Source organism: Eubalaena glacialis, chromosome 11 (assembly GCF_028564815.1).
Source record: "Eubalaena glacialis isolate mEubGla1 chromosome 11, mEubGla1.1.hap2.+ XY, whole genome shotgun sequence".
NCBI classification, from domain to species: Eukaryota; Metazoa; Chordata; class Mammalia; order Artiodactyla; family Balaenidae; genus Eubalaena; species Eubalaena glacialis.
Window position 1 is genome coordinate 43,169,524 of NC_083726.1, and position 13,524 is coordinate 43,183,047.

At 34.3% G+C, this 13,524-nt stretch overlaps 1 protein-coding gene across 3 annotated transcripts in view; it reads left to right on the plus strand.

Annotated features, from left to right (window-relative positions):
* The window catches only part of OSBPL8 (oxysterol binding protein like 8), a 192,660-nt gene extending 185,271 nt beyond the window's left edge, over positions 1–7,389 (plus strand). For all 3 annotated transcript variants that reach the window (XM_061206700.1, XM_061206701.1, XM_061206702.1), the window contains 3 exons: positions 3,092–3,197; positions 5,063–5,165; positions 7,002–7,389. In XM_061206700.1, coding sequence (XP_061062683.1) covers positions 3,092–3,197; positions 5,063–5,165; positions 7,002–7,134 — 342 coding nt within the window. In that variant the 3' untranslated portion in view covers positions 7,135–7,389. The remainder of the gene's footprint in view (positions 1–3,091; positions 3,198–5,062; positions 5,166–7,001) is intronic.
* Positions 7,390–13,524: the final 6,135 nt, after the last annotated feature.

The following is a 13,524-nucleotide window of genomic DNA, read 5'->3' on the forward strand; positions in this document are numbered from 1 at the left end:
AGGGAAAAACTAAACCCAAAGCCAGCAGAAGGAAATTTGGAATGGAAATAAACAAAATAGAGAATAGAAAAACAATAGAATCAATGAAACTAAAAGTTAGTTCTTTCAAAAGGTCAGCAAAGTTGACAAACATTTAGCTAGACTAAGAAAGAAAAAAAGCAAGAAGACGAAAATAAAAGCAGAAATGAAAGTGAGGACATTACTACTGACCTTACAGAAATAAAAAGGATTATAAGAGAATATTATGAATATTTGTATGCCAACAAATTAGGTAACCTAGATGAAATGGACAAATTTCTAGAAACATATATGTTACATAACCTGACTCAAAAAGAAATAGAAAATTTCAACAGACCTGTAACAAGTTAAGAGATTAGACCAGTAATCAAAAACCTCCAAACAAAACAGATACATGGATAAAGAAGATATGGTATATATACACAATGGAATATTACTTAGCCATAAAAAGAATGAAATAATGCCATTTGCAGCAACATGGATGGACCTAGAGATAATCATATTAAGTGAAGTAAGTCAGACTGAGAAAGACAAATATCATATGATATCACTTATATGTGGAATCTAAAAAAATGATACCCTTGACAGAGTTGTCAAGTCCACTCAATGGGAAAAGAAAAGCTTCTTTAACAAATGGTGCTGGATTTCCACATGTAAAAGAATGAAGTTGGATCCCCTACCTCAAACCATATACAAAAATTAACTCCAAGTGGACCCACAACCTGAAGTAAGAGCTAAAACTATAAAACTCGTAGAAGAAAACAGGGATAAATCTTCATGACCCTTTATTTAGCACCGTATTCTTAGATATGACACTAAAGGCATGTGGAACAACAAGAAGAAATAGATAAATTGAACTTCATCAAAATTAAACACTTTTGTGTATCAAAGGACATTATCAAAGTGAAAGACAACATGAGAGAATATTTGCAATCATTTACCTGGTAAGGGTTTAATATCCAGAATATATACAGAACTCCTTACTTAACAACCAAACACAAACATTCCAAGTAAAAAATGAACAAAGGGCTTGAATAGACATTTCTTCAAAGAAGATATACACATGTCCAACAAACACATGAAAAGATGCTCAACATCGTTAGTCATAAGGGAAATGCAAATCAAAACCACAAGGAGGTCAGGTACTACTTCACACCTACTAGAATGATAATAATTTTAAAAATAGAAAATAAGTGTTGGTGAGGATGTGGAGAAATTGAAACCCTCGTATATTGCTGGTGGGAATATAAAATGGTGCGGCTGCTGTGGAGAATGATTTGGTGGTTCCTCAAAAAGCTAAACACAGAATTGCCATATGATCCAGCAATTCCACTACAGAAGAATTGAAAACAGAGTCAGACGTATACTTGTACACCAGTGATCATTGCAGCATTATTCTCAGTAGCCAAAATGTAGAAACAATTCAAGTGTCCATCAACAGATGGATAAACAAAATGTGGTATATATTTACAGTGGACTATTATTCAGCCATAAAAAGGAATGAAGTTCTGCTACATGCTACAACATGGATTAACTTTGAAAATATTATGCTAAGTGAAATAAGTGGAACACAAAAGGATAAATACTGTTTGATTCTACTTATATAAAATATCTAGAATAAGCAAATTCATAGAAAGATTAGAGGTTACTAGGGACTGAGGGGAGAAGAGAATAAGGAGTTATTGCTTAATTGTTACAGAGTCTGTCTTTGGGATAATGGATATGTTTTGGAAGTAGTGGTGATGGTTGCAAAATATTATGAATGTACTTAATACAACTGAATTGTACACTTAAAATGGTTAAAATGGTAAAATTTATCTTGTGTGTGTGTATATATGTGTGTGTTTATACATATACACACGTTATCACAATTTAGAAACTTAAAAAATTTTTAAATTTTGTTTCTTCCTTTAACAACACTATCATGATAGAGACACACAGGGTATCCACATTTCCTCCTAACAGTAGAGTTTACTGATCACATTAAATCTTTGTACACTGACAGTTAGATTACTGACTCCCCTTCTCATTTTAACTAACTTCTCACCAGGCTTTATCAATCTCCAATTTGAACCTATTCTAAGAATGTGGATTTGGATTCTAAATGTTATAAAATCTTAAGTTTCCATGACTTGAAGTAGGAGGGCACAGTGTAGGCTGAATCTAGAACCTGCCTTGTTATTTATTTTGTTATAAAATTATACAAATTTTAATTTTAAGCCCATGAGTAAGATTTTGCAAAATTATTTCAAGGAATAGTTAACTGGGGATAATTCCTATTTAGAACAATAAACAGGTAAGAACAGAGTTAAAGACTTATGACCACTGGTTCCCTGTTCTTCTAAGCATGTAAATTACCTTGCCCTTCTGTTTCTAGTTTCTTCTCTTGCATTTGGTTTTTTTATCCTAAGGAAAATTTAATCCTAATTGATGGTTAAATATACTTTTGAATTTTGTACATTTACTCAAATGTTTTCAGTAAGTTTAAATTATGCTCTGAAAAGATAATAATATAATTTCCATTTATTATAAGATGCTTTCTTCATTATCCAGATATTATTTAAAGTAAGCAATCTAAATAATTTTATTGGAAACCCAACATCATTCACTGAGAATGTTTCTTACGTTGGGAACAAGATAAGTATGATCTTAAAAGAGCACTATTTTTAACATTCAACAAGATGTACTAACTGGTGCAGTTAGAAAAGCGAGGTATCTATATTCTTATTTGTGTGTGCATAAAAATGTCTCTTGAAGGATATACAAACTAATAGCATTGAGTATCTTTTTAGCGGGGGAGAGACTGGGTGGATATGGGTCAGGAGTGGGAAGGAAACTCTTCATTGTATATTTTCTTATACTCTTTGATGTTTGTGCCAAATTAATGTTTCTTATTAAAATTAAACAATTTGTATAAGTGTATCATATTTGTTAAGTCTTAATTAGACTATTTCATCTTTGTTTTTATTTCTAAGTACTGTGCCCATGAACAGTTTTGACGGTTGTACAACGTTGGTCTTTAATTACAAAATTCAGTGCAAATTCACATAATAGAATGATTTTTTTTTTTCAGGTTAGTGTCCCAAAAATGAAACATAAGCCAACCAGGCAACAGAAGAAAGTGGCAAAAGGCTATTCCTCCCCAGAACCTGATATCCAGGACTCATCTGGAAGTGAAGGTAAAAATATTTATTGTAGACTATTGACTATAAGAGTTTAAATTTTTAAAAGTATATTACTATAATATGTTTGATATAAGAAAATGGTTTTTCATATTAACTCAAGGAGATTTGTAAGTTTTGGTGGGGGCAGGGATGATGTACAAGAGAAGCTATTTTAGATTATAAATTTCAAGACCAGGCCACAGGGTAAAGGCATGGGAAATGAAAAAAGGGGAAACATGCAAATCAAGAACCACACTGTAGTGCTAGCTCTTATGCCTTGTTAGCTTCTGAAAAATTGTTGATGGTTTCCTAGATTCAACGCAGGCAGCATTTCTTGAGTTTTGTTCTCGGTTCCATGCTTCAGAAAAGTTTTTTATTCTCATAATAAATTATTGTTATGTTATAATTATTATTATTGTTATTGTTATTAAATAAATATTTAGAGGTCACAGAGAAGTAAAAATATAACTATATCAAATTATGAACTAAACTTACTAGTGTGCCATTCTTGTTTAAGTCAGATAATGTATAAACTGTCTTGAACTGCACTGAGATATAATCAAGGATTAAGGTAACGTCTGAGACATTATGAGAAAATAAAGTTTTCTTAAAACTGTAGTCTCTACTAAGCTCACACTAAGCTGGGGAACTCAGTTTTACAGAGGTAATACTAGAGGTGAATAAATGGTAAATGCTAAGAAACTAGTAGATGACAAATAGTAAAGAGTTTAAAGGAAAGGGGGCTGAATTCAGCTTGAGGGAAGGTCCTTAGAGGAAAGGAACCCTGATGAATTATGAGGATTTCTAATGGTTTATAGCAATCTAGGCTTGAGGGATGCTGGTGAGTGGACAAGATACTGGAATAAAAGAGGAATAAAATGAATAAAGTTCTAAAAGTAGGAGTCACATGGTACTGTTGTGCTCAAAAGGAGTATTAGTTATACTGTTGTTCCCATTTCACAGAAGAGGAAAGTGAGACGCGGGTTAACCTGCCCAAGGTTGTATACCCCATAAGGCAGTGTGTATATATATATATATATATATATATATATATATATATATATATATATACACACACACATATATATATATATATATACACACATATATATATATATGTTATATATGCAGATATTTTGGCTCCTTAATTCATTTTCTTATCCACTCCACTGTATTACCTATAATGTATCAGCTGACATTTACTGAGTATTTAATGTGGGCCAAACTGGAGGTTAAACATACCTTCCTACAACCATGTGAAGTTTGAGTATTATTATTATCCCAAGTTTACAAATGAGAAAGCTGAGATCTGGAGAGAGGTTAAGCTCTGAACAAAAATGGAAAGGAAGGAATGGATATGAGAAGGGATTTTAAAAAATACCATACACTTTGTTGGTTGACAATAAAAATTTGTAGAAGAGATATTAAAACCAATTGAAAAGGTTTAAAGTTTGGGTGACTAAAGGAATAAAGATAACATTAACAATTAATAAAAAAACAGAAAAGGGAGCTTAAGAAGCTGACTTCTTCAGATGTAGGCAAATAGGCAAGAGGCAGAAGAGAGTAATACCTCCCCCAAGTTAATATATGTATTTTTAAAGAAATATTTTTGTCTATTTTAATTGGTTAAAAAATAAAGCTGATTCAATCTAAAATTTAACTAATTCGTGGTTACTTTAAATATATCTATAGTGTTCTAGTTTTGAAATATGATTGAAACTTCAAAAATGCCAAGTATTAGGAGTAGTATGTTAGTCTCTAAGCCATAAAAATAATGCCTAGGAAAATTATTACATGAGAATCATTAATCTGAAATTTAGATTGTTTATAATTAAATATGTTCACTGTTTTCACCAAGTTTATTCTAAATGTCTTTTTAGCTCAATCAGTAAAACCAAGTGCAAGAAGAAAGAAAGGGATAGAACTGGGAGACATTCAAACTTCCATTGAATCTATAAAACAAACACAGGAAGAAATTAAAAGGTAATATATACGACAGTGACTATTCATTTGAGTCTAGAGGAGTTAAGAATCCTGTTATGTAGGAAATCATATGCAAACTTTACATTTTTATAACATTGCTAAGCTAAAATAGAACCTTGGCGTCTGTCACCTGATTACTGAAACTTAGGAAATTCCTTCAGCACTAAAATATTTGGGAGAGATGGGAGGTTGTTTTGTCTCATCTGTGAGACTAGAATTGGAATCTCTGCATCTTACTGCTGTTGCATACTAGGAATGTAGCTGGGTTGAATGCGGAAGTGGGGTGGTTCCTGAGAAAGTCAGTTAACAAAGGCTTCCATAGTCTCCTTTGTACATGGCTGATTTTAATTGGAATGCACCAGTTGTTAAAATACTGAAGTACTTCCATAACAGTGGGCAAATAGCCACTACCCTGAGACCTTCAAGTGTTCCCTGTGCGCTCCCAGACCCATCCCCTCACTCACCTCTCCAAGATCCAGCAACTAAAGGTCATAACACCTAGGGAAGTTCCTTGGAAGGGAAGGGGTCGTGATCCTGCTCCACTGGTAAGGCTAGCATGAGTTCAGATTGGTTGTCTCCCATTGCTATATCAGATGTTAAGTTTTTTTAATATTAGCCGACCTTCTTTTGTGTATTCAGCACAGTGCTAGATGTTCTGGAGGATTTTTTTTTTTAAGATATTTTTTTCTGTTCTTGGTTATCTACGGCTTACATTTAATTGCTATTTTCATCTACAGCCTCATTTCCTGCCATTCCTCTATACTTACCCATGCTCTAGTCCTATGAAACTCCTCACATCTCCAGAATATACTGTGCTCTCTCGTCTTTGGATCTTTACCCACACTGAATCCACTTTTTAGATTGCCCTTCCTCCCACCTTGCCCCTCAAGAAAATCCCTGTTTATCCTTCAGAATATAACTCAAATGTCACCCTTTTTGTAACATTTCTAATCACTCTGCCCTGTAGTTATTAATCCTTCCACTTGGCTTGTATGGCTCCCTATACATAGTCTTTTTGAGTGCTTACTGCGCTACAGAGTTGCTAATTGTGTGTGTCTGTTTACCTCACTCCACCCTGCCCCAGTTGGACCATGAGCTTCTTTAGAGCAGGGAGGGAGCGTGTCTTCTGCATCTTGGTATCATCAGCCCTTATATAAAGTGCTCGAGTTTCCTAACTTAATTATATTTATAAATTAACGAGCCTACTTGTTCATATATGCCTCCTTTCTTTCGCTATACTCGTAAAACACTTTAATAGAAGTCAGAAAAAGAAAAACGTCTTCACTAATCAGCTCTTTTTAGCCAAAAGCATTTAGAGTGGCATGAGGATAATGTAAGCTCATTTTATGACTAAATTAACATTTTATTTTTGTTAGCATATGAAATGCCTACAGAGCATTCTTCAAGTTAGGAATGTCACAAAATTTGTTGTATTAATTATTTTTTTCCTGGTGAATTAAGGATTTTTCTACAACTCTACCTTTGTCTCCTAAAGAAAGATAAAAGAACCTTACTGGGCCAACTAAGAAGCAAAATTTTTGTTTTAAAACCACTGTGATAACAAAGAAAGTGATATATTTTAAAGTCATCAAACTTTAAAAATTATGTTTAACACACATCATTAAGTAATATATTTGGTACAGTGTAGAGTATAGATTAGGCAAGACCTAATAGTGGTTCCACATAGCATAATCAGTCCCTGTTCAGGTGGTAGTAATTGAACTTTATACAATTGAATTTTATACAATGAATTCTGTGACCATATATCAAATTGTGATTTCTTTGCTAACATTTTTGGTAAATAATTATTAAATTTATTGTTGCTTATTTTTGTAGAAATATTATGGCTCTTCGAAATCATTTAATTTCAAGCACACCTGCCACGGATTATTTTCTGCAACAAAAAGACTACTTCATCATTTTTCTCCTGATTTTGCTTCAAGTTATAATAAACTTCATGTTTAAGTAGAAGTTCTTTACCGTTGAATCAATGAACTGGAATGATCATATTTGGCCTGGGACCAATGTTGAAGTTGCTTTGGTCTTTATTAAAACATCACAATATTTCTAAAACAGAAAACCTTAGAAATATATTAGAACTGTTGACTTTTCCTACCTTCTATCCTTAACCCTGAAATAAGAGCTATTCTATTTGGTTATTAAAGTGAACTATGTGTTAAGTGCCAGAACATTTCTAGCTTTTGTGAGACTGTGTCTACATGTGAGTATAATAAATCCACATGTATACACGATTGTGTCTTATGTATACCTTACAGTAGTCTTTGTAGTCTATGGTATGTTCGTGTTATGAAATATATAGCATTAATGTCGTTCATAACAAAAATGCTATCAATCTTATAAATATATGTGTAGCAATCTATTTTCTTCATAAAACCGGCACAAAACTTTTATCAGTAAGGAATTACAGAATGGGAAATGATGGGATAATAGACATAAATAGTTCAATGCACTGTACTGTTAAAAAAAATCATTTCTAAAGCATTCAGCTCAATTGTCTTCTTAGAAACAGCAAAAAAAAAAAAAAATTGTGGTCAAAATTGCTTTATTGAGAGACAAGGTGGCAAACTGCTTTTATCAAAAGTTTACACAAGATTTTTTTTTAACCCCTAGAATTTAATATTTATAGATACAGGTATAAATATATGTATGTGTATATCAACAAAAAAAACCCTGGTTCTCAGATCTACTGATTATATCTTTCCTATTATACCTGTAGAACACCCCCTTAAGCACTTGCTGAAAAAAGTGTGGTCAAACTTGATTGCTGTCCTTCTTTCTTTTTTTTTTAAAAACTCAGTTGGTCCAATAACATAGGCCAAATTTTAGAGATGGAATTATAGGGTGTATGAAATGCTGATAGTCATGATTTTTCATTATGAAAAACTTATTTTAGCTTTCATTTAGATTCTAGTGTGTTCAGTGAAACAGTTGAATAGAAAATATATATATAACCAATATTTTACTTCAAAAGCCAAAAAGAGAAGGACGATGAGAAAAGACACTTTGTGTGGTGGTATTTATGTATACGTTAAAATTGGTTTCTTTAAAATGTGCAATAAGTTGAGCATCTAAGAAGAGCATCAAGTTCTCAAGTTTAATTCTCTGTTACCCTCCTCTGGTCTCAGTAACTGCAGTCTGTGGCAAAACCACAATTCCTCAAGATTCCTTTTGTTCAGGCTCAGGCAAACATTTTTCCTAAATATTTTTTTCAGTTTAATGTTTTTCCTTTATGTATCTTAGAATTCTGAAATTAGATTTTGAAATGAAATGAAGGTCGGAGAGAATAATTGCTCTGGCTACACTTGCCTTCGACTAAGAAGAGACTGTGAGACACTAGTAAAAATATAATCAAATGTTTATGCCATGCTAAGTATAAAATCAAGGAATGATTGCTAAATTATGATAACTGAAAATGATTAAAAGGGCCTGCTTTTTTCCACCTAACCAATATAGCTATCTTAAATATCCTTAGATTTTATGAAGAGCTATTTCCCATGTATTTTTGGCAAAACAATGCTGTATTCCATATGTACGTGTGAAAACATTTTTTAAATAGATTATACGTAAATAACATATACCTACACCCAGTATAAGTATAGGTATAATATGACTACACTAGAATAGGTGGGTTTTTGTTTGTATTTCATACTTGTTGATATAATTTTTATACTCACTTTCTGTTACCAATGTTATGCTCTACTGCCTATTCATTGATATATATTTTGTAAATACTGTACGACTTGATCCTTTTTTTATGGTTTAAATTAGTATTAATTTATATAAGTTGATTGGCTGATCACAAAATAATTTCATTATTAAACCCTGAAAACTTATATTTTTTGTTGGCAACTCCCCTTTGGGACTTTAGTCTTATCCACTTGTTGTATGTTCCTTTCATTTGGTCTAAACAGTGTTTTATTTGTATGGTTACCTTCTAGACTGGAGAGGTAGTTATTTACTTTTGTATATTTTCTTGTTAGGGCAAATGTGTTATGGGCTCTTATTACTCAAGGAGTCAAAAACTATTTCATGAGAAAGAGCAGGGTTACTCATGACTGTTTCTTATACACTAAAAGCATATATCTAATCTAATAGTCTTCTTATGCTTTTAGTTGTGTGAGTCCCTTTCTGTGAATTGAACACAAAACTCAGGAATTGGTGGCTTAGTTTTAGATCAGTGCTTATACTAGGCTTAGTATGTGAATACTTTAAAACACATAACTTTGTATTTAGCCATATATGTAGTTGACTTTGAATGTTCTCCACCTGAGATTAATCTTCCTTCACAATGGATTCATAAAAATTGTGATTTACAGTTCCCAGTTGTCTGAGAGCCTCATGGTGGTTTTTAGGATTTAAGACCTATGACCAGTTTTTTCTTCATTTGATCAAAAATTTTATTTTTTCACTTGAAAATTTAAATGAGTAATAATTATTGATGTGTGCATTTCTGTTTTAGTTGTTAAATATACTATGCCTTCAGTTATCTACCATTTAGTGAGACATAGCTGGCCCAGGAAAAGATAATAAATAGGGCATGTGAAATAAGTTTCAGCAATAGATATTTTACTTATATTTCATGTCAGTACTTTCTTGTATTACTTATACAGTGTAATCTTTGTTACCATTCCATTGAAACAATTGGCCTTGTAAAATAAAACCCTCATTTAGTATTCACGCTTTTGTGCCTTTAAGAAAATACTTTTTGTCATTTTTGTGTTACAGAACTATAATATGATTCAAAGTGTTTGTTTAGAGTCTTAATTATCACAAAAGGGTCATTTCTCTGTCACTTTATTTCCTTTTATATAGCTATAGCATATTTAAACAGTAATGCTGTACTTTTAAAAGGGTTTGTCTATTTACCTATCTCAAATATATCCTTCACTTTCAGACATCATTGAAGTAGACTTGTCAGATTATTCTGCATATTGTAAACAGTGCCTTTTTGATGGAATTCACACTGTTTTAGGGGTCAACTCGTGCCATATACACACAAAATTATGTGGAGAAGGCAGTTTTAACTTTCTGAAGAATATCTTAGTCAAATATTTAAGAAAAAAATGTATAAAATTCCATTTTTTCCAGTGTTTAGCATTTCTAGTGAGCAATGAATATATTTGGGTTTTTGTTTGTTTGTTTGATATACAGTGATAATGAGCCATACATGATGCTGCAGATTATTTTGAATTATATTAAATGTATAGAAATAAAATATTAAAATTAGCATTTATACCAAATTTTCCAAATTGAACCATAGCGGGGTCAGGGGGGAACCCCACACAAATCACTAAGTTTACATTTCAACCTCTATCTTATTTGACTACATGGAAAAAGAGATTCTTGGGCTTCCCTGGTGGCACAGTGGTTAAGAATCCGCCTGCCAATGCAGGGAACACGGTTCAAGCCCTGGTCCGGGAAGATCCCACATGCCGCTGAGCAAGTAAGCCCGCGTGCTTAGAGCCCGTGCTCCACAAGAGAAGCCACCGCAATGAGAAGCCCATGCACCGCAACGAAGAGTAGCCCCCGCTCTCTGCAACTAGAGAAAGCCTGCACACAGCAACAAAGACCTAATGCAGCCAAAAATAAATAAAAATAAATAAATTTATGAAAAAAAAGGAAAAGATTCTTTAAAATGTATATAACCTGCCACTATTATGTAATTTGCTTTCATTCTGTTTACCTGTAGTGTGAATTTAGTATATTTAATTTGCTTTTTGTTACTCTTAACATACTGTTTGTTTCGTTACAGTTTTTAATTGAAGATGGACTGTTAAAATTGTATAGGACCAGTGTCTCCTTTATATGATTAACATATTTAGAAGAACCACAAGAAACCCATGACAAAATGAATGTGAATATACTTTCTAAAATATTTAGAAAATTTTATCTTTCTGCATTTATTATGTAAAATTATTTTAGTATTACAATATTGAAATTTATTTAAAGAAAAAATGCCATGAAACATTTGAACTGATGAGCCACAGAACTTCAGTTGAAAATTTTCACTTTTTAGCATGCTAACTATTCATTTAAGTTAAATATCCTGTTTAATGGCCATTTATAAATTCAAACACTACCACTGGTCAGTTTTGTGAAATAGAATAAAAGGATGTTATCTGCAGAGTAAGTATAGCACACTGTCAAATTCTTTTCCTTAAGGTGCATAGTAAATGTACAGATAGTCATAGGCAACTGTTTTGTAATGTATTACATTTCTAATCTGTTATTCCTAACCTATTATAAACGTTTGCAGAGACAAAAGAATTGAATTTTTCTAATCTGTAAAATGATGCTAACTTTGACAAGTAGGCATTCTAAATAAAATTTTTAAAAAGCAAACTGATCAAACGACTGAATATAACATATGGTGACTAGATTATTTAGTCTTAATTTTTTAATTAAAAATAAGTTTGTGGGGGGGGTAGTTGTGAAGGATGGTGAAGGGCTTGGAAGGGATTTAACAGCTAGAATCCTTAATGTATGCTTTACGTGATGCTTCATATTCATTCTTCTTGAACACTCATAACCTTCAGATAAGTGGAAGTTACATTTTATAGATGAAGATTCTGAAGCTCAGAGAAGTTAAATGATTCTAAAAGCTACATAGTAAGAGTGACAGCGAGCCCAAGTTTGAATCCATGTCTGACTTCAATGTCCATTATCTTTCCACTGTACACTTAAATAGAACTCTGACTTTACTTCTAAATGTTTGTAATAATCCACTGCTCGAATCGAGTAGCCCTTTGTGATGGGTAAGAACAAAATAACCTTGGGAATTCCCTGGCGTCCAGTGGTTAGGACTCGGTGCTTTCACTGCTGGGGCCCGGGTTCAATCCCTGGTCGGGGAACTAAGATCCCACAAGCCGCGTGGTGCTGCCTAAAAAAAGAAAAAGAAACTTGCCATTACACAAGCATACATACAAAACCCACATGAAAAAGTTTTTCCCCCCGCAAATCACCTGTTAGTCCATACTGAGTCAACATCACATTCTGTTCCAAGAAATCATTCCTCTTTAGTCTTCCTCTTTTCCTCCATCATCCTCCCCTCCCATATTTGCACCCCTCAGGATCCAGTTCCTTCTGGTTAATAGTGAGTTGGTTCTGTCTTACTGGGCGGAAGGGGAGGGCTGACAGGCTTCTCCTGTCCTATGCATAGGAATAAGGGGTAGGGAAAACAGGCCCTCACTGTTCAACCTCAATGAAACATCTACAAGGTAAATAATTTTCTTACTAATGTTGACCACACTCTAATAGGTGTCCTGTATTGTGTTATAACTCTTTTGCACCTTACAAAATATCCCTTTCTTGTGGAGATAGTGGGCCCCTATAGTGGTGACACGTCACAGTAATTTGTTGAGTTATGTTGTACTTGTTGAGTGCTTAGTACCTACGAGGCACCATGCCAAAACAAAAAAAAGCCTTGTAAACATTCTCGCCCTCCTTAAAACCTTGATTTTTTTTTTTTTACATATCTATTATCACCATTTTTTTTTAAGATGAGAAAAGTGGAGACAAAAGAATGTCACAGATAAGTACATGGCACAGCAAAGCCAGGTCTAAATATTAAGCCTATGCTCTTAACCATTTCATCCTTAAGAGAGAGGGTATGTGTGTGTCAATATACGAAACAGTATGTTGTTTCTGCTTAACAGTATGTTTTTTTCTGCCGTCGGATTGTGTCCAATAATCTTGGGTCACTGTGTTTTTAAAGCATCCTATTGATTACCAATGTGGCTAAGTGTTCACATCTATCACCTCTGCTAAAGAAAAATTAAACTGTGGTGGGTTTCATAGTGATACCTAAGCCCAGGAAATGTGGCAAAGCCCCCAGCAGAAAGCACGAAGCCTGCAGCTCGTGACCGTGGCCAGGGCCTCCTCATCTGTCCTACATCCCGAAAGAGAACCGCTGATGCAGAGTGTGGACAGGACATGCACGAGTCCAAGGCAGAGGTTTTTGTTACCAGTGAACTTTTGACGGCGGTCGGGAACAAACCGAGCTCTAGCCGCGGTGCCCAGTCCCTCCGCTCTCGTGCCGAGTTCCTGGGAGACGGAGGGATCTGGTGGCAGCTGAAGCCTCCAAGAGAGAGGAATGAATTCACCTAGGAGGGGGAGAAGGGCTTTCGGTTTCCTGTCCGGGGACAGCTCCCGAGAAGCCCCGACCTCTTTCCCATCTCCGCGGGCTTTTGGACCGCTAGCTCCTACTGGCAGAACAGCGCGGCTCTCCCGCTGAGCGGGCGGGAAGGCGGACCCTCGCCCAACCAAGAAACCGAGCAGCAGCGGCTTCCGGCCTCCTCCCCGCCTCTTCCGCTTCCGCCTGCGCCCCGCTCCTGCTCGT